At 39.9% G+C, this 22,440-nt stretch overlaps 1 protein-coding gene across 1 annotated transcript in view; it reads right to left on the reverse strand.

Moving 5' to 3' along the window:
* The window catches only part of dnm3b (dynamin 3b), a 53,282-nt gene that overhangs the window by 818 nt on the left and 30,024 nt on the right, over positions 1-22,440 (reverse strand). The window contains exons 16-21 of the mRNA XM_062994388.1: positions 11,544-11,653; positions 7,230-7,341; positions 5,334-5,498; positions 4,590-4,828; positions 3,787-3,960; positions 1-1,296 (exon numbers count right to left, since the gene is read on the reverse strand). The exon at positions 1-1,296 is cut by the window's left edge and continues 818 nt beyond it. Of these exons, the coding sequence (XP_062850458.1) occupies positions 1,257-1,296; positions 3,787-3,960; positions 4,590-4,828; positions 5,334-5,498; positions 7,230-7,341; positions 11,544-11,653 (840 nt within the window). The 3' untranslated portion in view covers positions 1-1,256. The remainder of the gene's footprint in view (positions 1,297-3,786; positions 3,961-4,589; positions 4,829-5,333; positions 5,499-7,229; positions 7,342-11,543; positions 11,654-22,440) is intronic.

Below are 22,440 nucleotides of genomic sequence, written 5' to 3' on the forward strand. Positions count from 1 at the left end.
CATAAGGATGGTTGGATAGATGGGTGGCTGTTTGGATGAATAGATGGATGGATCCCATCCATCCATCCATCCACCCAGCCACCCATTTACCAAGAGTTACCAGGAGCCATCTCTTCGTACCATTTTAAAAGACCGTGACTAATGACATCAATCAAAATATTTGGGGTCTGTAGGTGCTGAAATTTAAAATTAGCATAACCTTCGCTTATATTTGTGTATATCCTGAAGTGACATACGTTGCCAACACTGAATATGGCCCAGTAAGCCAGTAATCATTATTGCTATATCATGTCTTTAAAACTAAGTCTGGCAATCCGATGGACAAGTCTGGGTTTGGTGGTTACAAGGAGAACGGTACTTGTCTGACTGCATTGTGCCAAGTGTAAAGTTTGGTGGAGGGGGGATTATGGTGTGGGGTTGTTTTTGTCAGGAGTTGGGCTTGGCGCCTTAGTTCCAGTGAAAGGAACTCTTAATGCTTCAGCATACCAAGAGATTTTGGACAATTTCATGCTCCCAACTTCGTGGGAACAGTTTGGGGATGGCCCCTACCTGTTCCAACATGCACCAGTGCACAAAGCAAGGTCAATAAAGACATGGATGAGCGAGTTTGGTGTGGAAGAACTTGACTGGCCTGAGTCCTGACCTTAACCCGATAGAACACCTTTGGGATGAATTAGAGCGGAGACTGTGAGCTAGGCCTTCTCGTCCAACCTCACAAATGCGCTTCTGGCATTCAGTTCAGTTTTGATCTTTACTCCAACTCTCTCTCACACACACACACACACACACACACACACTTTAACACAGATTTACTCATTGACCTTTCATTTGGAAGAGAAAGTAATATGAGCACACAGAGCACAATCACACTGTAACATGCAATCACTGACCACTACTATTCACACTGCCTGATATCACGAATGATGCTGCTCAGTTTAGATATCAGCAAGCACAGCACTTTCACACTAATAAACTAAAAATAAGAAGCTGGATGCAAGAGGGCTAGTGGGTAGGAATTGCTCTGCCGATGGTTGATCAAGATAACAGGCATACAGACACAGCACAAAACGATCATGGCTAAAATGGACACCAGCACGGCAGAGGAATAGAAAAGTCTATGAATGACGGAGGAGCAGCGAAGCTAAAGACTGGGACATGCAGGAGCTGAAGCTCAGGGCTCGGAAGGTTCCGAGATGTTAGCGCTGAGGATTGTACGTGAGTGCTTGGTCCAGGACAAGAGAGTCCCACTCGGTTGCTTATGGAACCTGTCTGGTGGGGGAAGGTGGGGGCCGGCGGCTGTGGGTGGTAAACAGGGAGGGGAAGCAAAGGATGGGAAAGGAATTAAAGATGGAGGAGGAAAAATTGTGAAACAGAAAAGGTAAAAAGACAGAAAGGAAACAATTAGTAGGTGTAAGTTCACGAAAAGCCAGAAAAGTTGAAACAATTTAGAGCAAAAATTACTTTTACTGCAGACAAATATGCTGACGATATTAGTAAATAAACACAGAGCATTTTTACACACACCCAAATCAGGCTATCCAAGCAAAGTCTGTTCTGGAAACCAAAATTTGTATATAAAATACAAAGTGGGAGAGGATATTACATTACGTTTTATAGAACACTTACCCAAAAACTTTAATAATAATAATAGTAATAATAAAATCTTATTTATAAGCGTCTTTCAGGAAACTCAAAGACACTGTACAACTAAAGGCCTAAAACAGCATGGAAATTAATGAACATAAATGAATACTAGGGATGTAACGATTCACCACAAGATAGTTAATAACTGATTCAAAAATTCCACGAATAAAATCGGTTTGACATGTAAAATGAATCGATATTTACTTTAAACAGCAGAGTGCACTGGCGCTATTCACCTCGCCTGGTTGACATCACTGGCGCTATATGCCTGGTTGCCAAATTCGTTTTTTTTTTTGCCAAATTGGGTTTAATTGAAAATTGTTTTGCATAGTTTGTACCTACCTCAGAAATAAAAGGGACATTCATTATTTAGATAAATAAAAGATAATCACAAATACAGTATTTTATTTATTTATTTTTTAAACTTTGTATAATTTGTCTTCAATTTCAGCTAAAAAAATCGGGGGAAAATCGTATCGTGAACCCTGTATCGTAAATCGCATCGCATCGTGGGTAGAGTGTACATCCCTAATAAATACATAAATAAATAAAAAAACAACAAACAACAATCAATTATAATAAAACAAATTAAATAAAACAAAACAAGCAAATTAAAATTACTTGTCAGGAAAAGCAGAGGTAATAAGAAGGTAATATAATATGAAATTACTTAGATCAATTTTGATATAGCATGTCCAGTTAAACAGTTACCAAACATTTGACATATACTTGTAGGAAACATGTCATACCAGTCTAAGGATTTTAATTATATCAACATCTGTTCTTTTCACTATCGACACGGTGGCTAAGTGGGTAGCACTGTCGCCTCACTGCAGTTCCTGGGATTGATCCCCAGGTGGGGCAGTCCGTGTCCTTTCTGTGTGGAGTTTGCATGTTCTCCCCGTGTCCGCGTGGGTTTCCTCCGGGTGCTCCGGTTTCCTCCCACAGTCCAAAACCATGCAGCAAGGCTAACTGGAGTCACTGAATTGTAATATAGATACCCAGCTAATAGGATGCATAAACCAGTGTGTTGTAGTGCCGGTCCCAAGCCCGGATAAATAGGGAGGGTTGTGTGAGGAAGGGCATCCGGCGTAAAAACTGTGCCCAATCAATAATGCGGATCACGATCCACCGGCGACCCCTAACAGGAGCAGCCGAGGAAATAGATAGATAGATAAAAAATCTCCTTACTGATTCTCTTTGTTGCCTTCCAGTTCTTTTTCAGTGATGAACTACAGATAGTGATTTCTTTGTGCCCATATAAACAGGGTTAGTTTGCATTAAAAATTCAAAAAACAGCTGTCTGTGGTACAAGACCATAGCCATGAACTGAACACTTTAGGGAACCAAGTCTACCTGGGGCTGGGAAGAATTGGGGTTAACATTACTGCCATCAGGAACTGATGGAATCCTGACATTATGCAAAGCTAGTGGGTAGAATATGTTAATTAATGATTTTACATCACATTTTTAGCATATCTGAATATTGGGGGACCTGCTTTTCTTTCTGAAACCATTATGCCAAGCATGATCTAATCTGGTTTTCCACCTGGGCACTCTTTGTCTTTTTCTGGAAACCCAGCCAGCATCATGGCACTTTTTGGATCCACGCTGGGCATGGGCTGCACCGTTCAGGAGAGCGGCACACCTGCTTGTTTTATTGTCGTCCACAGTTTGTTCTGGGTTTTCTGTTTTTAATGTTTTTCTGAAAACTTGGTTGTCACAGGCTTGTGGGTTGAGAGCATAATTCAGACAACCAGCTTTTATTCTTGTTCTTTCTCTTTTCTAAACACTTTCACTGCTTCGGGCTGCGGATGTTTTGTAGGCATCATGCATACTGGGTTCATTTTCAATTCTTGCAGGCGCGGGGCTATACCTGGTGCCTCAATGACGAGGTGTGACCCACCCTGTTGGATTAACTGTAGGCTATTTTAATTAGTAAGCCAGTTTTTCCTGAATTTAAAACAATGGTGAGTAACAGAATTATTTGAATAACTTAGGGTCCATAGACCCTACATACTTTGCTCACCACTGGTTAATATGATATCATTTTAAACCATCATAGCAATGTATGCATGTTTTTGGGTGAAATAAGATCCCTACATAGGGCCAGACAGACCTGTGATTCAGGTAAGAGCTCACCTGGGAATGCTGGGAGGAGCACGATTGGGGCGGTTGGGCACCTGGGGGCTATCGGCGCTGTTGTTGAATGGCCCAAGAGGCCCCGGGCGAGATGGAGGAGGAGGAGCACCTCGCCCTGCAGGCCTCTGCCCCGCCGACATCCTACGTGGGGCGGTGGGACTCGGCGGGGGAGACCTGAAAAAAATTATAAAATGAGACTGAGGTGATAACACATGAACTGTTCACACTACAGAAGTCATTTAGGTTCTAGAAAAATGTAACCAAAACGTAACAAGCGCAATAAAGAAAATAGTAAACTGAAAAGTCATTTAGTTGCTGTTTTTACTTCAGATCTGCACACATACACACTGCCATTATTTTAAACCTATTTAATTAAACATATGTGAATGTACTGCATTATTCTTATGAACTGCTGAACAATGTATTGGTATTCCACAAGCACTTGGCACAAGGCAGAAATACATTTTAAACAGGGCATCAGTCTATTGCAGGGCATCATACACTCACTTACATACTCACAACCCCCGTGTTTTCTTAAATTGCAATTTTTCATACTGTCCCGACTTTTTCTGATTTGGGGTTGTAAATAAGCTATTGATTTAACTAAGGTTCATAGTACATGACAGTATTGTAAACTGTTTTTTAAATCAAGAACCTTACCAACTTTTACTGTAATTCTCTAATTACTTGGTTACTAAATATACTATCAACTAACAACATGACAAGTTTTAGGTAGTTTTAGGTGACACGACAGCTTTAACATACTGCTTTATGTTGAATCGTTTATGAAAAAAGACACTAACCTGCGGGAGCCTCCGGGGCCAGCCTGAAGCCAGGAGCTATCCACAGGAGGAGGCAGTGGGGTGGTGATAGTAGAGGTGGAGATGTCTCCGATGATGGCTAGTGCTTCCTTCAGGGCATGATGGGTACGCAACACCTCATCCCTGCGCTGTACCTGCTCCTGAGACTCATCCATCAGTGTGTTCTGATCTCCGGCAGAGTACAGCTGAGCCAGAAGCTCGGCGTTGATGAAGTCCTTCACCTGCAGAACATTCAGTACAGTTTCTAAAACAAAGTGTACCTCTAAGGTCAGCAGAGTTCTGCTACTCAAGAGTAGGATGTTCAAAAGACTCCAACAACATTCATTATTATGAAACCAGCAATATTCATAATGGTTTTTAATTTACATTTTTTGCCACTGCGTGGATGCTCAGTTGGTGCCCTCTAACATGCTAGCCCACCACTGAATTGATCCGGTTGCAGACTCATAGGTGCCGCCGGACTGGTCAGATCTGTGTTCTGTGTCTACACGACAGAAGGCTGGATGGGGAGTCATCTCCATGTTGCTGCTTTGCCACTCACTATTGTATGAAGTGCGAACATGCTTAAGCAGTAGAGGAATACAAAGAGCATTAAGTGTTTCCCCATTTGTTTTGCTCTCTGTGTCAATCAACAGAGGTGAGTTCTATTGGCAGCAATCAGGCAATTGGATGCGCTAAAAGGGAGAAATGCATAAACAAAATATATAAAAAAAGAAAGGACCTTACATTATTGATCATGAGATGCATGATGGTTTTGGGCATGAGATCCCGGATACACTTGTTGACAATACCCATGTAGGAGTCTACCAGATTACGGATGGTCTCCACTTTCCTCTCCAGCTGAGGGTCCATAGAGAAGTTCTCAGCTGCACTAGAACTCTCACTGTCCACCTAAAAATGGAGAAAAAAATTAATTAAGTACATAAGGTAAAAAAAACACTAGGCATAAAATAAGATTAATTTGAGGATTTAAAAGCTAAAACTGCCACCAGTTGCCTACAGAAATGTGTTTCATCCAAACACAAAATCATCTATATTTTTATATTTCGTATTAAGAATTCATTCATTTATTCATTACTTGACTGTTTTACCACTGCTTTAGGTCATGTTGGGTAAAATTTACCAGGCAAAATGCAAGAAACACCCCAGACACACAGACACACATCTTGAGCAATTTTAGTATGTTCAATGAACCTGACTTTAGACTTCAGACTGTGTGAGGAATCCAAAACTCCCAGAGGAAACCCACACAGACATGGGGAAAACATGCAAACCCTACACAGAATGGACCCGGACTGCTCCATCTGGGAATTGAACCCAGGACCTTCTTGCTGCTTGGGAGGGACTAAGCCAGATATGGGTCTCTCTCTGTCAAGACTGGTGCAATTACAACCTATGCTGGCTGATTAGAGGCGCCTGCACAGAGATGAGGAAAGAGTGCTCTTAGGGTGTGTCTCTCCATACACAACGCTAGGTGGCCCAACACTTGTCAATATGTGGGTGATGAGATGCATGCGACTTGCTGCCCACATGTCGGAGGGGGCGTGGGTTAGCTTCGTTCTCCTCAATCAGAGCAGGGATCGGCATAGGCGGAGAGGAAACATGATGCAATTGTGCAATTGGACGCGCTAAAGGGGGAGAAAATGCATAAAAAAAATAGGGAACCTAATTATTTGTTTACCTCTTTTTTATTGCCCAAATTTGTAAATACCAAATTTCCCTGTACGCTCTAGGGACACAGTCCTCCGGTTGCACAACACCTTGCAGGCCAAGAAGGGCTGCAGTCTAGCACAGACCTCCTTCGACGTGTGTGAAACTGATGGCCAGTTCTTTACACCTACCAGCAGCTAATTTATACACAGAGACATTGTACGCTCAGAGGTTTGCACTCTCTCTCTATCATTTTTATGCTGTTTATGTCAGTGCCAGAGCAGACATTAAAGTCGTTGTTGCAGAGGAAAGAAGGTGATTCCTCATTCATCCTTTTCTCCCCCAGACACGATCAGTCATGTCTGCTGAGCATCAGGCCAAGCTGGTGGCACAGCTGTGGTCTGTGGTCTCTGTGGTAGCTCCTCTGTTATTCTTTCATTTTTTTGAATTTTGTTTTTATGATTTTTCTCCCTTTTTTCCCCCCAACTTTTAGCACATCCAGTTGGCCGATTGTGTCATGGTTCCTCTCCACCAATGCCGATCCCTGCTCTGATTGAGGAGAACAAAGCTAACCCACACCCCCTCTGACACGTGGGCAGCAGCTGTATGCATCTCGTCACCTACACTTGACGAGTGCATATGCGGATCAGCACTGTGTGCGAGGAGACACACCCTGAGAGCACTCTTTCCTTGTCTCCGTGCAGGCACCATCATTCAGTCAGCAGAGGTCGTAGTTGCATTAGTTATGAAAGAGTCCCTATCCGGCTTAATATCCCACCCCATCTGAACAACAGGCCAATCATTGTTCATGTGGCCACTCAGACCAGCCAGCAGGCAGAGCTGAGACTTGATACGATGTATTCGAGATCCCAGCTTTGGTGTTCTAACATGTGTTTTTACCGCTGCGCCACTTGAGTGGCCCAGCTCGTCTATTATTAAATACTGAACGTAGGACAACTAGTGGTCACTGACCGATGATTTCTCAGGGTAAACACCAGCACGCAGAAGGGATGCTCTCCAGCTGTCCACCTCCTCTTGGGTGTTGCACGCCAGCTCTAAGAAGCGGTTATCCTTGAAGACATTCCTAGAGAGTAAAAGCAGATTACTCAATAAGTCCTAATTTAAATAACTTGTTCCTAAAGGCAATATTTACCTGTTTGTGTTGTTGTTGTGTTTTTTGATCAATTCTTCATTGAAATTTGGGCCCTTAGATACATGCCTTTCTAAACTATGTTTAATCAATTAAAAAATGACAATAAATGGACCATGAGTTCTAGACACATCTTAAGGATAATTAAAGACTGGACTATTTTGAATTTGGAAAGGCACAGTAAAGTCTCTGAGTACTTTTATAAATTAAAAACGTTAGTTTTTTATTTTAAATTATTTTTTTTTAAACTCTAAGAACGCATTTTTACATTAATATTATGGGTGATTAAGTGTAGGTAATTGGGTAAATATGTGAATTATATTCATTCATTGGCTGTGTCCGAAATCACATACTTCAAAACACATAGTACGCGAGAGGGAATACACTAAACAGTACGTGAAAAGTACCTGGACAACCTACTGCCTGGGCAGCCATTTTTAAGTACAGTGGACCCTTGACTTATGAATTTAATCTGTTCCGAATTAAGCCGTGCCAGACCCCCAAACCCCCCCTTACCTAACCTTTCTAATGTCTTAAAAAGTCTTTTTTGTTATAAATAGAAGTATATTTTCATTTAATTAACAAATTATAGAATAGACATTACTGTAATAAACAATAATAAACAACAATACACAGTAGTACTGTACATAAAAACACACACCACATTTCAGTACAGTATGTGTGCTGTATTATACACCATAATACATTTCCATCTTTTTATATAAAATGTATCTACCAGAAACAACAATAACTCTCATATTTCTCTATTATCTCCTTCTTTATTTCAGTAGTGTTGTATTTTGTAGGTGTAATTGCACAAAAGAAAGAATACTTTACTCAGCAGACTTCCTTCTTCTCTCTTACTCACTGTCCAATCTGTCTGATACACAGTGACACCTACTGGCAGGAGTAATTATACAACAACAAATGTAATAGTCTTGTTCATTTTCTTACCACTGCGCTTCCTCTGCACCTTATTTCGGGCCATTTTAGTATTTCATTTTATAAAATATGAAGACAACACCGAAAAAACACTGTCTGCTGTCCGAATGTATTAGGGCTGTCAAACGATTAAAATTTTTAATCGCGATTAATCTCAGAATTTCATATAGTTAATCGCGATTAATCGCATTAAAAAAAATCTGTGTAAATGTTATAGAAAACAAGGATTTTTAAGTGAAATGTTACAATTAAAATGGTGAACACATTTTATGCTAAATGTACTTATGTTAAAAACTGCTGGGACAAGAGAAAACTGTAAGGGAGTTTTATTCACTCACATACTAGGCAGTAAATGTCAGATTGTAGGTTAGAATTTCTCCATCAGCAAACATTGTAGATCAGCGGTGCTTTAGGTGGGATAAGGCGCAGTTATTGTAACAGACTTTTCTGTGGTTGTATTGTGACGATGGTTTGATGGACGTTTCTACACGAAGTGAGTGTGTTTTGACCCTTTGGGGCTTCCATAGTTCATGAACTAACGTGCTCGACTCAGCTTTCCGGTATTCGGTACAGAAGAAGAAGTTAATTAAGTGTAATAAAGTGTTCTGCTCCCGACAACTTGTGAATATAGCATGTATTTATTTCTTTATTATGCAAGTGCATCACTACCACGATCGGTTACATTATGTTAACAAACCGCAAATGAAAAACGGTGGCAAGTCCGACATTAAAACGTTTGTTCTACCAGTCAAGTGTCAACATGAACTAGAATTTGCGTTAATGGCACTAATTTTTTTAATCGCGTTAAATTGAGGTCGCGTTAATGCGTTATTATCGCGTTAACTTCGACAGCCCTAATATATATATATATATATATAGAGAGAGAGAGAGAGAGAGAGAGAGAGAGAGAGAGAGAGAGAGAGAGAGACGCTCGGAGTCAACTTGTTCGTGACGTCACGTTTCGCGAATTTCGGTTCGTAATCCAAAATTTGTTCGTACGTTAAATTAAAACAGATCATTCGTAACCCAAAATGTTTGTATGGTAAACCGATCATAACTCAAGGGTCTACTGTATACAAACAATGCACATGCACACTTACGGTCCAATAATCTATCCCATAATTCAACTGGAGCTGCAAAGGAGTTCGTATTGAAGAGGAAGAGAGACAGATTGCGTATTGGAGAACGACAGAATTAACTTTGTCTGATTTTAAAATTGTTATAACTGTAGTGATGTGATGTCATGCATCACGTGACATTGGTAAGATAGCAGACATAGGGTGTGTTCGAAAACCTAGGGAGCTGCCTTGCTGTCTTACTGCCTACACAGGCAGCTGCCTTAGTAGAGAGGATTCTAATAAGTCAATGACTTATAAGTCAGGTTATTCGAACGCACTACTTAGACAGCGATTCCATCGGGTTTAGCATTTCGCATTTAGCATCTTGCCATTAAAATCAATGGATGAGGTAGCACAGCACGTTAACGTCAATATAACATCTTCCTTCATGTACCGATAATGGTTAAATTTCCTGACAAGCCCGAACTTGCAAATAAAAACTCGGTGCATGTTTATACAAGTTAAAAATCAGTTAAAACTCCATTCGTTTCTCCGCCCCATCAGCTATGTTTATTTTTCTGTAAGAGACGAGCGCCCGATCCGCAATGAATGCTGGGATTGCCTTGATCACTAAGGTAGCATCGGATGCTCACTCGTTCTTGAGCCAAAATAACATTGAAATATTAAGATGCCTCAGAAGTGAGGATTTTAAGGCATCTAGGATTTCGAACAGCCTCCTTCTCGGGAGCGCGCACAGGATGACGTAAAATGCTGCCTATGTAGAGAGCGCACTAGCTTTTCGAACACACCCATAGTACGTCTGAGGTTGCGTGCATACTGCACACTTGCATACTGAAAGAGCTTACTGATTTACCGGCCGAGTAGTGCGCACTGCCTCAAATCTAGTACGTACTGTTTAAGTATGTGATTTCGGACACAGCTATTGTCTGTTTTACCACAGCTTTATCCTATTAAGGATCATGGTGGGTTAGATTAACTGAGTGAAATGCAGAAAACACCCCGAACAGGTCGTCAGTCCAACACAGGGCAAACACTCATACCTCAGTTATATCCATTTAAAATCAAATTCACAAAGCATGTTAATACTTTCAGAATTTACTGCATATCTTGGTAAGTATTAGACTTACATTAATGTTACAATTAAACAATATTTATAATTGTAGTGTTTTTTCTAGACTACAGTGTGTGAGAAATAAGCATAGATGCATTATGGAACTGATAACGTGTAACCATTCAAAAGCCAGTTAGGATAAGCAACTTAACAAGATATGAGAAAAAATGAATGCTGTTCTTCAATGGTCAGGACCCACACAGGACCACCACAGAGCAGGTATTATTCAAGTGGTGGATCATTCTCAGCACTGCAGTGACACTGACATGGTGGTGGTGTGTTAGTGTGTGTTGTGCTGGTATGAGTGGATCAGAGTTTTCAAACACCTCACTGTCACTGCTGGACTGAGAATTGTCCACCAACCAAAAACATCCAGCCAACAGCGCCCTGTGGGCAGCATCCTGTGACCACTGATGAAGGTCTAGAAGATGACCAACTCAAACAGCAGCAATAGATGAGCGATCGTCTCTGACTTTACATCTACAAGGTGGACCTACTAGGTAGGAGTGTCTAATAGAGTGGACAGTGAGTGGACACGGTATTTAAAAACTCCATTGTCCAGCGCTGTTGTGTCTGATCCACTCATCCCAGCACAACACACACTAACACATCACCACCATGTCAGTGTCACTGCAGTGCTGAGAATGATCCATCACCTAAATAATACCTGCTCTGTGGTGGTCCTGTGGGGGTCCTGACCATTGAAGAACAGCATGAAAGGGGGCTAACAAAGCATGCAAATAAACAGATGGACTACAGTCAGTAATTGTAGAACTACAAAGTGCTTCTATATGGTAAGTGGAGCTGATAAAATAGACAGTGAGTGTAGAAACAAGGAGGTGGTTTTAATGTTATGGCTGATCAGTGTATACGTGAGATACCAGCCTCCACACTGCTCTATCTATTACAGGAACACTTAGTGCAGTGATGTTCTTTTACCTAATAATAGTCAACAGTAATAACATCGATATACAGTATGTGGCTGTACTGTTCTTAATGCCTACCTTTGCTCTGTATTGAAGATGGCAAACATGTGCTTGCTGGACATGAAGCCTTTTTCCACATCCCTGACCTTCAGGTTATCCAGAGGCAGCATGTATTTCTTTTCTTTTTCCTGTGAGTGAAAAACAAACACATTAACAATCATGTCAGGATAGAGAGCTGATCTATTTGTGTTGGTGAGGAAAGATGCTATTTGCTTTTACTTAAGCAATAATGTGTTTACCGCCTTTTGAGAACAGATGTTTCAGCAATGCCTAGTTCACACTACACGATTTTTGCCTTGATTTTTGCTCGCCAACTAGATTTGCCGGCTCGGGAGCAACTAGGCGTTCGCTCTGCAACGGAAACTCGCTCTCAATCACTATGTATGAACTACTCAACAACTCGATCTGAGCGGTTCGCCGAGCGCTCAGCAACTGAAGAAATATATCAAGCATGTCAAATATCTGGATCTGAGTTGCCCAACTGGCAATAAGGGCTAAGTTGAACAGCCAATGAGAATGCAAGATACGGTGTGAGGGGAAACGCAGGGGAAGAGTGTAAAAAAGGTGGGACGGGGCATAATATAGTTTATATCAGAATACATCGGTACACACAAGTTTTACAGTATTTCTGACCTCGTTCTCTACAAAACACCAACGCTGCATTGCAAAAAATATTTATTAACATCCAACTCACTATAAAACAATTCCTGCTGTTTGCGTAGCCAAATCCACTCAGATTCATTTATTTTTCATCTTTGATTTTACGCTGCACATCAGCGCTCGCTACTAGTTGACGTGCATGTTTGGACGTGGTATCATTAAACCCCTCGTCACTTCTCGTGTGTGTTTTCGTGACAAAATGTAGTTTGGGAGACCAGAGAAGCTCGCCTGCGATTCCAGTTGGTGATAGATGGTGTAGTGTGAAACCCCCTATCGCAGATCAGTGGTGTAGTGTGAAAGCCACACCGACTTGAAAGACTCCCGATTACAAGAGATCCAGTTGTGTAGTGTGAACTGTACAGCAACCGGACAACTTGGAAAGTCGTGTAGTGTGAACTCGGCATAATATTCTGTCATATGGATTGCATTGCTTTTTGATTTAAGGAAATCATGTCAGCAGTTTATCTGTACACCATAAGCACACAGAAAAGGACCACCAATTTAAAACCCATGTCCTCAGTTGCAACACAAACTACCACTTATGCAGTTAAATAAGCACAAGATCTGTTCTTTAAAAGTTCTTCGGCTTTTAAAAGCAAAGCAGCTGCACACAAGCAAAATCTGTTTTATCTTAATTATAAATATAAATTAATTTCTATAATGCTTGACATGTATACACAACTTAAAACCTAGCAAAAAAAAAAATATTATAGGGCCCTAAATCTTGCCACCTGAATGTAAGTGCAGCAACATAAATAATAGTAACTGTATTCTGGGGTTAACAGTTTAAATTGGGAACAATGGTTCCACTGAAAAAGAAACAAAAGCAATGAATTGCTGGAGGGAGGTGCTGTTTTTTTTTGTAGAATCTGAGGTTCTTCTTGACATGATTTGTAAGTCTGATGCAGAACTTGGCTAAAACAGACCCCTGACTTTAACCCATCTAGAGAATACGAGCTGGAGAGTAGAAGCACATATGGAAGGCATTATTTTCCCTCCCTGTATTGGGGGGGGCTGAGGTTAAGCCCTTGGATTTTACTTTGCTCAGGAGGACGGGGGATAAGCTGGAACATGGCAATAAATGTAAACATCTCTAAATCTTTATTTTATTTCGAGATATAAAGCATGAACATTCCTTTTAATTACTGAGTTCAGTCACACCCACTTGCTAACAGCTGTATAAAATGATTATATAAAATAAATGATATGCCTCCATTTGTGTGTTACTGGTTTGGTAAATGCTCTGTTCTGTTCCAACATGACGGTGTGCACAAGCACGAGCCCTGAGACCTGACATTAACCCCTTTAAAGACTTCTGAAATGAACTGAAATGTGCAAGCCAGACCTTCTTGTCCAGCATCAGGGTCCGACCACAAATGCTGTTTTGACCAAACGGGCACACTTTAAAATCTTGTGGAAAGCCTTTTCAAAAGAGTGAAGGCTCACAGAATGCATAAGATTAAAACCACCTCCTTGTTTCTACACTCACTGTTCATTTTATCAGCTCCACTTACCATATAGGAGAACTTTGTAGTTCTACAATTACTGACTGTAGTCCATCTGTTTATCTGCATACTTTGTTAGCTCCCTACATGCTATTCTTTAATGGTCAGGACCCCCACAGGACCACCACAGAGCAGGTATTATTTAGGTGGTGGATCATTCTCAGCACTGCAGTGACACTGACATGGTGGTGGTGTGTTAGTGTGTGTTGTGCTGGCATGAGTGGATCAGACACAGCAATGCTGCTGGAGTTTTTAAACACCTCACTGTCCACCAACCAAAAATATCCAGCCAACAGCGCCCCATGGGCAGCATCCTGTGACCACTGATGAAGGTCTAGAAGATGACCAACTCAAACAGCAGCAATACGTAGATGAGTGATTATCTCTGACTTTACATCTACAAGGTGGACCAACTAGGTAGAAGTGTCTAAAAGAGTGGACAGTGAGTGGACACGGTATTTGTGTCTGACCACTCATACCAACACAACACACACTAACACACCACCACCATGTCAGTGTCACTGCAGTGCTGAGAATGATCCACCACCTAAATATTACCTGCTCTGTGGTGGTCCTGACCATTGAAGAACAGGGTAAAAGCAGGCTTAAACAGTATGTAGAGAAACAGATGGACTACAGGCAGTAATTGTAGAACTACAAAGTGCTTCTATATGGTAAGTGGAGCTGATAAAATGAACAGTGAGTGTAGAAACAAGGAGGTGGTTTTAATGTTATGGCTATGGTGTATACAGTATTACTAACTACACTAAGAAACATTCTACTCAATCCTACACAAAAGTACCAAACCAGCAGTCGAACTTGGTTTAGTTTTGGGAATCTATATCAGAATTTGACTTACTCTAACAATATAATAGATCAAATATAATTGGCTCATAATTGTAGAGCTTAAAAATAAATGTGCCCTAAAGATTTAATGGGATGATGTTGCATTTTCTTGTCTAAAATCCCTAGAAAGCTTATGGTTTTTATTCAACTCCAAAAACACATCAGTATAATCAAAATCAGCCTTCCAGAGGCTTTGAGTTTAGAGCACATTGTGGATGCAGTGCAAGAGTGTTACAAGCTTCTTACATTATTCATCGAATAAATATTTTCCAAAAATTTCCCCCATTTCTGGGGGCCCCACTTCCTGCCTCGAAATGTTTCTTGGTGGGAAAGACGAGCAAAAGCACGAAACTGAGAGGGTGAGTGAGAAGGAATGAGAGAGATTAAATAACAGCCTGGCATTAAGTCTAAACATCTGGTAGCCTTTAACAGCAGAAGTAAAGAGAAAGAGAAGGAAAACGAGCGCAGCAGACACAGAGCCGAAAATCTCGGGCAGAACAAAAAACAAACTTTACTAAGCTCAGACTGAGGTGCACACAAAGACAACTGTGATTTGGGATTTAACCTTATGAACTAACATCAACTCTGTAAAACCGACGGCATTCTGCAACTTGAGGACCCCTTGATGTCCATCCCATATATGGAGCCGACAATCCCTCCCTCTCGAATTTTCTCTCTTCCTTCGCTCTTTCCTTTTCTCCTAATATCTCTTCCACGAAAGAACGCCCCAAATTCACGGCGGTCGCTTAAACGAATGTGCCACGTCAAGCCTGAATACGGCTCTCAGCACATCTGGTGACACGGGACGCAGGCAAGATTGAGACCAATGTTGAGACCCGTTAAAAAAAAAGAAAGAAAAGGAACGCAACTTCCAAACTATGTGTCGGAGGCCAGAAAGAGCCAAACTGGAATGCAGCTAATGGACTACTCTCTTTTTTGAGGAGGAGAAGGGAGGACAAAGGATGGAGACGCGTCTTTCCAACTTGAAATGCAGCTCTTACTCTTCTCCGTCTGCCCAGTGTTCAGACTACCTGTTCATGAGTATGTAAGTGTACAGTAGTCTGCACATTGGTTAGACTGGGTGAGGATGCACAGCACTAATGACTTCACAGTCTGTCTGGTTCATTTATGCTCTTCAGAGGGTCGAAACTGTACGTTCTCAGTTCTTTTTAAGCTTCCATTTGTTCCGCACTGGTTTAATTAGGCTGCACTTTATTTGCAATTGTCTAATCTTTTTATTTGTATATTTTTCAGAAGAATAAGAGAACAAATGGCATACAAACTAAATATATACTTTACTTATGTAAATTATATAAAAACAGCAATTCCATTTTTAATCTAACATTAAAGCACACAAAGCTCTTAAGTTAGAAAAGCAAAATGATTTGCCAAGCGCCAATCATCGCTTCAGAAAAGCTGTGGAATGCCGCGGTTTTACAAATTCCAGCAAACCAATTTTATAGCCAACTCAAACTCAACTGTTATTACCTCCAGAAAAAAACATGTAAGTTCTAAACCACTCTTATGACTAATACAACATTGCAAAACTGCAAAACCCTACTAAGAAAATATAATTATCCTATTATATATTAAAATAAGAAAGGTTACCAAATTATTGTGTATATTTTAGGTGCCTCTGAAATTTTTATGGTCAAATGAATCATCACAGTGCAGAACTTTTATTTTAATATTTAAAACAAGGACTTAATGAGTATTCATGACAAAAAAAACGTGTTCACAACAGCTCCACAATAGTGAGTTTATCAAATTTTATATTTAAATTATTATTAAATAATAATTAATAATAGTAGAATCAGTTGCTTTGTTACTTTTTTTTTTTTTCTATGTTTAGCTCATATTTAAAAAATAACTGACAATCTATGGATGCAAACTGATTGTAAAATTACCAAAATGACACTTGATAAGACCAGAAAACATTACAAGTTTATTAAGAACAGGCCACCCCAGTTTTTGAGTTGCTGCATTGATGACACAGCTCTCTTATCATTCTGGAGCTGGCTAGTTAGCTGACATGCTATCCAGCAATGGTCATTGGGTTATATTACATAACCCACATGAATCACAACTGTTAAAAATATCAGTACAAGTTTAATGATGTAAATTAAAATTCTACTTTGTATCTGGGACTAATGCATGCTAGGCTATTTGCTTGTTAGCTGACAGTCTATTTGTGATGAGTTTATGTAACTGAAATGAAAAAGTCAGTTATGACATCTACTATAATGCTAGACAGTTACTAAAGGGAAAATGTTGCATTTGGTGATGTGTATTACCATGATTTTTGCTCAAACAATTATTGAAAAAAGTCCCCATAAACAATTATGTTGCGTAAACTAGAAAGTATTCGATTTTATGATGAAAAGGCAGCCTGGAAAATATTATTAAATTTTACTTCTGCTGATACAAATATAATCATGTCACTGGAGGTTAAGGCAATGGATTAGTAAGTGGAAGGTTAAGACCTACATTTGCTAGGTTGCCTCTGTTAGGCCTCTGAGCAAGGAAAACCTTCAATTGCTTGAATTGAAAATGATCACAGTTGTCGCTTTGGATAAAATTGACTGCTAAATGCCATAATGTAAATATATAACTGTTTTACACTGATCAGCCATAACATTAAAACCACCTCCTTGTTTCTACACGCACTGTCCATTTTATCAGCTCCACTTACCATATAGAAGCACTTTGTAGTTCTACAATTACTGACTGTAGTCCATCTGTTTCTCTGCATGCTTTATTAGCCCCCTTCTTGCTGTTCTTCAATGGTCAGGACTCTCCCAGGACCACCATAGAGCAGGTATTATTTGGGTGGTGGATCATTCTCAGCACATGGTGGTGTGTTAGTGTGTTGTGCTGGTATAAGTGTGAGAATGATCCACCACCTAAATAATGACCATTGAAGAAAAGGGTGAAAGCAGGCTAAAAAGGTATGTAGAGAAACAGATGGACTACAGTCAGTAATTGTAGAACAACAAAGTGCTTCTATATGGTAAGTGGAGCTGATAAAATGGACAGTGTGTGTAGAAACAAGGAGGTGGTTTTAATGTTATGGCTGATCAGTGTAAAAACATGACTTTTCTCCTTGAAATAATTTTTATTTTTATTTATTAATTTAGTTAACAGTAAATAATAATAATAATAATACATTTTATTTATATAGCGCTTTTCAAGATACTCAAAGACGCTTTACATAAGACAAATAATCAAAACAAATACGTACATACACCATACAAATCATAGTACAAAATCAAAATAGTACATCAACATCAAGAATAATTAAGATAAAAACAAAGAGAGCAGCATAAGACAGTTCATTAAAAATTAGCTAAATTATGAGAGAGAACAACAAATATAGAACAATTTCTTAAAATTAGACAGAAACAGGACAGATTTACATGCAATCAGGAAACTGAAAACTTTACAAGTTTTAGGATCTAGGACTTCACATTTCTGTCGTGATCTAAGTATAAAAACTATTAAAAAGAATAGCAAAAATAAAAGCATTTATTTCGTGTTGTTACAAGTTAAATGCCATATTGAATAGATGAGTTTTGAGAAGTGACTTGAATTTGGACAGGTCAGGACAATCTCGTAGGTGTTTGGGGAGAGCATTCCATAAAGATGGAGCAGCTATGGAAAAGGCCCTGTCACCCCAGGTCCGGTGCTTGGTCCTAGAGGGTATGGACAGTAGGTTAGCCTCAGAAGAGCGAAGGCTACGGGAGGGAATGTGCTGATGGAGCAGGTCGGTGAGGTAGGATGGGGCCTGATTATGGAGAGCTTTGTGAGTGAATAGAAGAATTTTGAATTGAATGCGTTGAGCAACGGGAAGCCAATGAAGTTTTTGTAGAACAGGTGTAATATGATCACGGGAGCGAGTATGAGTAAGGAGGCGAGCAGCTGAATTCTGGATATACTGAAGTTTTTTTAGGATTTTGTTAGATGTACCATAAAGGATGCTATTGCAATAATCAATTCTGGATGTAATAAAAGCATGAATCAAGGTTTCGGCGGCAGAAAAGGAGAGTGATGGACGTAGACGTGCTATGTTTTTTAGATGAAAGAAAGCAGTTTTGGTGATGTGATTTACATGGCGGTCAAAAGAGAGGTTGCTATCAAAAATTACACCAAGATTTCGGATGTTAGAAGACGGAGACAAAGTGTCATTATCAATGGTAATTTGAAAATTTTTTGTGGTTTTTGCCAGGGTTGTAGGACCTACGATGATCATATCAGATTTTTCACAGTTTAATTTGAGGAAATTAGCTTTCATCCACAATTTCATTTCAGTGATGCAATTTGTCAGAGTGGAGTGAAGTTCAGTATTAATGGATTTGGAGGAGATGTAAAGCTGAATATCATCAGCATAGCAGTGGAAATGTAAACCATGCCGACGTATGATGTCACCAAGGGGGAGCATATAAAGAATAAACAAAAGGGGACCTAACACTGAGCCTTGGGGAACGCCTTGGGACAGTGGAGCAATGGCAGAACTACAATTGTTGATATTAACAAACTGTTGTCTGTTTACGAGATATGACCTTAACCACAAAAGGGCAGTACCAGTGATGTTGACAGAGGATTCAAGGCGGGACAGAAGAATGGAGTGATTAATGGTGTCAAAAGCTGCAGTAAGATCAAGGAGGACGAGAATATTAATTTGTCCAGAGTCTGAGGAAAGAAGAAGGTCATTTGTGACTTTGAGGAGGGCTGACTCAGTGCTGTGCTGGGGGCGGAAACCAGACTGAAATGATTCAAATAGATTATTGGAATTTAGGTGATCTTTGAGCTGTGAGGCAACAACACGTTCCAGTATTTTCGACAGAAATGGAAGATTGGAAATGGGCCGAAAGTTACTCATAATGTTAGAGTCAAGTCCAGGTTTTTTAAGTATGGGAGTAACAGCAGCCAATTTGAGTGATTGAGGGACTGAGCCAGAACTAAGAGAGGAATTGATTATCTCTGTGATAAGTGATGAGATAACTGGAAAACAACCCTTAACAAGTTTGGATGGAGCAGGATCCAAAACACAAGTGGAGCTTCGCATCCCTGTTAAGATCTCAGATAGGTCCAAATGAGACACAGGTGAGAACTGAGACAGAGGCTGGGTAATAAATTGAGATGAGATAGGCGGAGAAACAGAGATGACAGGGGAAACTGTCAGAAAATTGTGGATATTCTCAACTTTTGTTTGAAAAAATGAGAGGTAAGAGTTACACTTGTCAACTGTAAAGGAATTGGTAGTATTGTCAACTGGTTTGAGAAGTTTATTTATTGTGGAAAAGAGAGTCTTAGGATTTGTTGATCCAGCATGTATGAGTTCGGAATAGTAAGTGGATCGGGCTGCCGTAAGAGCGTCTTTGTAATGTTGAAGATAATCAGAATAAATCTGATAATGTACTGTTAGACCGGTTTTCTTATAAAGTCTTTCAAGCTGGCGTTTACGGGATTTCATTTGGTGAAGCTCAATTGTGTACCATGGTGCAGAATGACTAAATGAAACAAATTTGGTTCTCAAAGGAGCCAGCTCATCAAGACATGAGGCGAGTATGTCATTATAGTAATTGACAAGGTCAGATGAATTACTAGACAGTACAGGACAGACAGACATCTTTTTAACAAGAGAATCTGAGAAAGCAGAGGGAGAGATATATTGAAGATTCCTGAAGGATATTTTACGTTTAGCTCTAGTGATGGGCCTAGTGACCTCAATGTCCATGATGATTGTCAAATGATCAGAGACAGTAAGGTCATGGCTGGACGGCTGATGAACTAGGACACCAGTAGAGCAGACAAGGTCAAGAGTATGACCTTTTTTATGAGTTGGAAAATGTATATGTTGTGTGAAATTAAAACACTGTAACAATTCCAAAAATTCCCTGGCAAATTTACAGTTGTTGTCATCAATATGGATGTTAAAATCACCCATAAGCAGTACAGAGGATGAGAGGGCACTAAGCTGGGTTAAAAAATCTGAAAAATCAGAGAGAAAGGAAGCGTTTGGCTTTGGCGGACGATAAACTACAGCAGTGACCAGAGGAGTAGGCCCTGACAACTTGAAAGCCAGGTGTTCAAAAGAAAGAGCAGCAGGAAAAGACAAAGTGGTTATTTTAATATCATCCCTATAGACTGCAGCAACACCACCACCTCGCCCTTCCATACGAGGTTCATCAATATACGAGTATCCCATTGGCGTGGTCTGATTTAACGTAAAATAATCCAAGGGTTTATGCCAAGTTTCAGTGAGACAGAAATCACTAATTAGTTGAAAGAGAAACTTTTTACCAGTTCACAAATACTAGTTCAGATAAAAAACTAAATCAATTTGGGTAATTAGCTTAATATAATGGATATTTAATGTTTAAGTAATAATTTAAATAATTTATAATTATCTACATTTTTAACCTCATTAAAATGACAGAAAAATAAACATTCAATGAATATGGTAGTAAAATTTGCCCTATATCTTTTTTTTTTTGCCATCCTAGTCTACATGTGATGGAAGCAAAGTTGTAACTGATACAGATCTGGTAGTGTGGGTGTGGTACAGGGGGTACATGTGGGTTTACTTTAGGTTGTTTCCTACCGCCACTACAATCAAGCACGATTTGGATTGGCTGCTCTGGATGTGCGAGAGTAAATGGGTTGGTGTGTATTGCCATGAGATGGAATAGCACCCTTTCCAGTGGGGGGTGGGCATCAGACTCACCGGAACCCTGATCAAAATCTAGTGGTTGTTAAAGATAACTGAATGAAGGAGTAATTCATGAACTTAATTCATTGCTCTTTAATTCTGGTGATGCTACTAGGTGCATCCAAAAATACACCTTGACAGGGCACCAATCCATCAAAGGGCAGCTCTTCTCCTGCAAATCGTTCAGGAGGTGAGAGAGAATCGGAAAAAGGAAATCCAGGCGGACACGAGAAAAATATGCCAAACGTTTTTACTCTCGGTACAGACAATGACTCCATCAGCTGCACCACTGTGCCACCCTACTTAGTAACTTTCCTTTTCAAATAGAAAATGTAATTTTATCCACTGTGATTATTAATTTCACCCGAAGAATCAGTCATCTGGAATGTTTCAACTATTTCACTTTCTTTGTATTCAGGTCACTTTAGCAAAATATTTCGTTATGTATATAATGCTGTGTGAATAGTGAGGCATAAAATAAGATGATAACAACTTATCTAAAATAATCTAAAATATCTCATTAGATAACTCAACAGAAAATGCTAGGTTTGATCTTTAATGCAAGTTTAAACTCACACATAGTTTAAAGATAACTTCAGATCTAAGAATGTTATGTTTTATTAGCAGTTAATGAAATGTACTGCAGGAGGGGATCCTGTGATGTGTGTGAGTGGAGATAAATAAATAATAAGATAAAAGTATATACACTGATCAGCCATAACATTAAAACCACCTCCTTGTTTCTACACTCACTGTCCATTTTATCAGCTCCACTTACCAAATAGAAGCACTTTGTAGTTCTACAATTACTGACTGTAGTCCATCTGTTTATCTACATACTTTTTTAACCTGCTTTTACCCTGTTCTTCAATGGTCAGGACCACCACAGAGTAGGTATTATTTAGGTGGTGGATCATTCTCAGCACTGCAGTGACACTGACATGGTGGTGGTGTGTTAGAGTGTGTTGTGCTGTGTTTAGCAGACGCCTTTATCCAAAGCAACTTACATTACAGTTACAGTATACAGTCTGAGCAATTGAGAGTTAAGGGCCTTGCTCAAGGGCCCAACAGCAGCAACCTGGTAGTGGTGGGGCTTGAACCAGCGACCTTCTGGTTACTAGTTCAGTACCTTAACCATAAGGCTACTGCTTACAGTAGTTTTTAAATACTGTGTCCACTTACTGTCCACTCT

The sequence above is a fragment of the Trichomycterus rosablanca genome, chromosome 4 (genome assembly GCF_030014385.1).
Source record: "Trichomycterus rosablanca isolate fTriRos1 chromosome 4, fTriRos1.hap1, whole genome shotgun sequence".
NCBI lineage: Eukaryota > Metazoa > Chordata > Actinopteri > Siluriformes > Trichomycteridae > Trichomycterus > Trichomycterus rosablanca.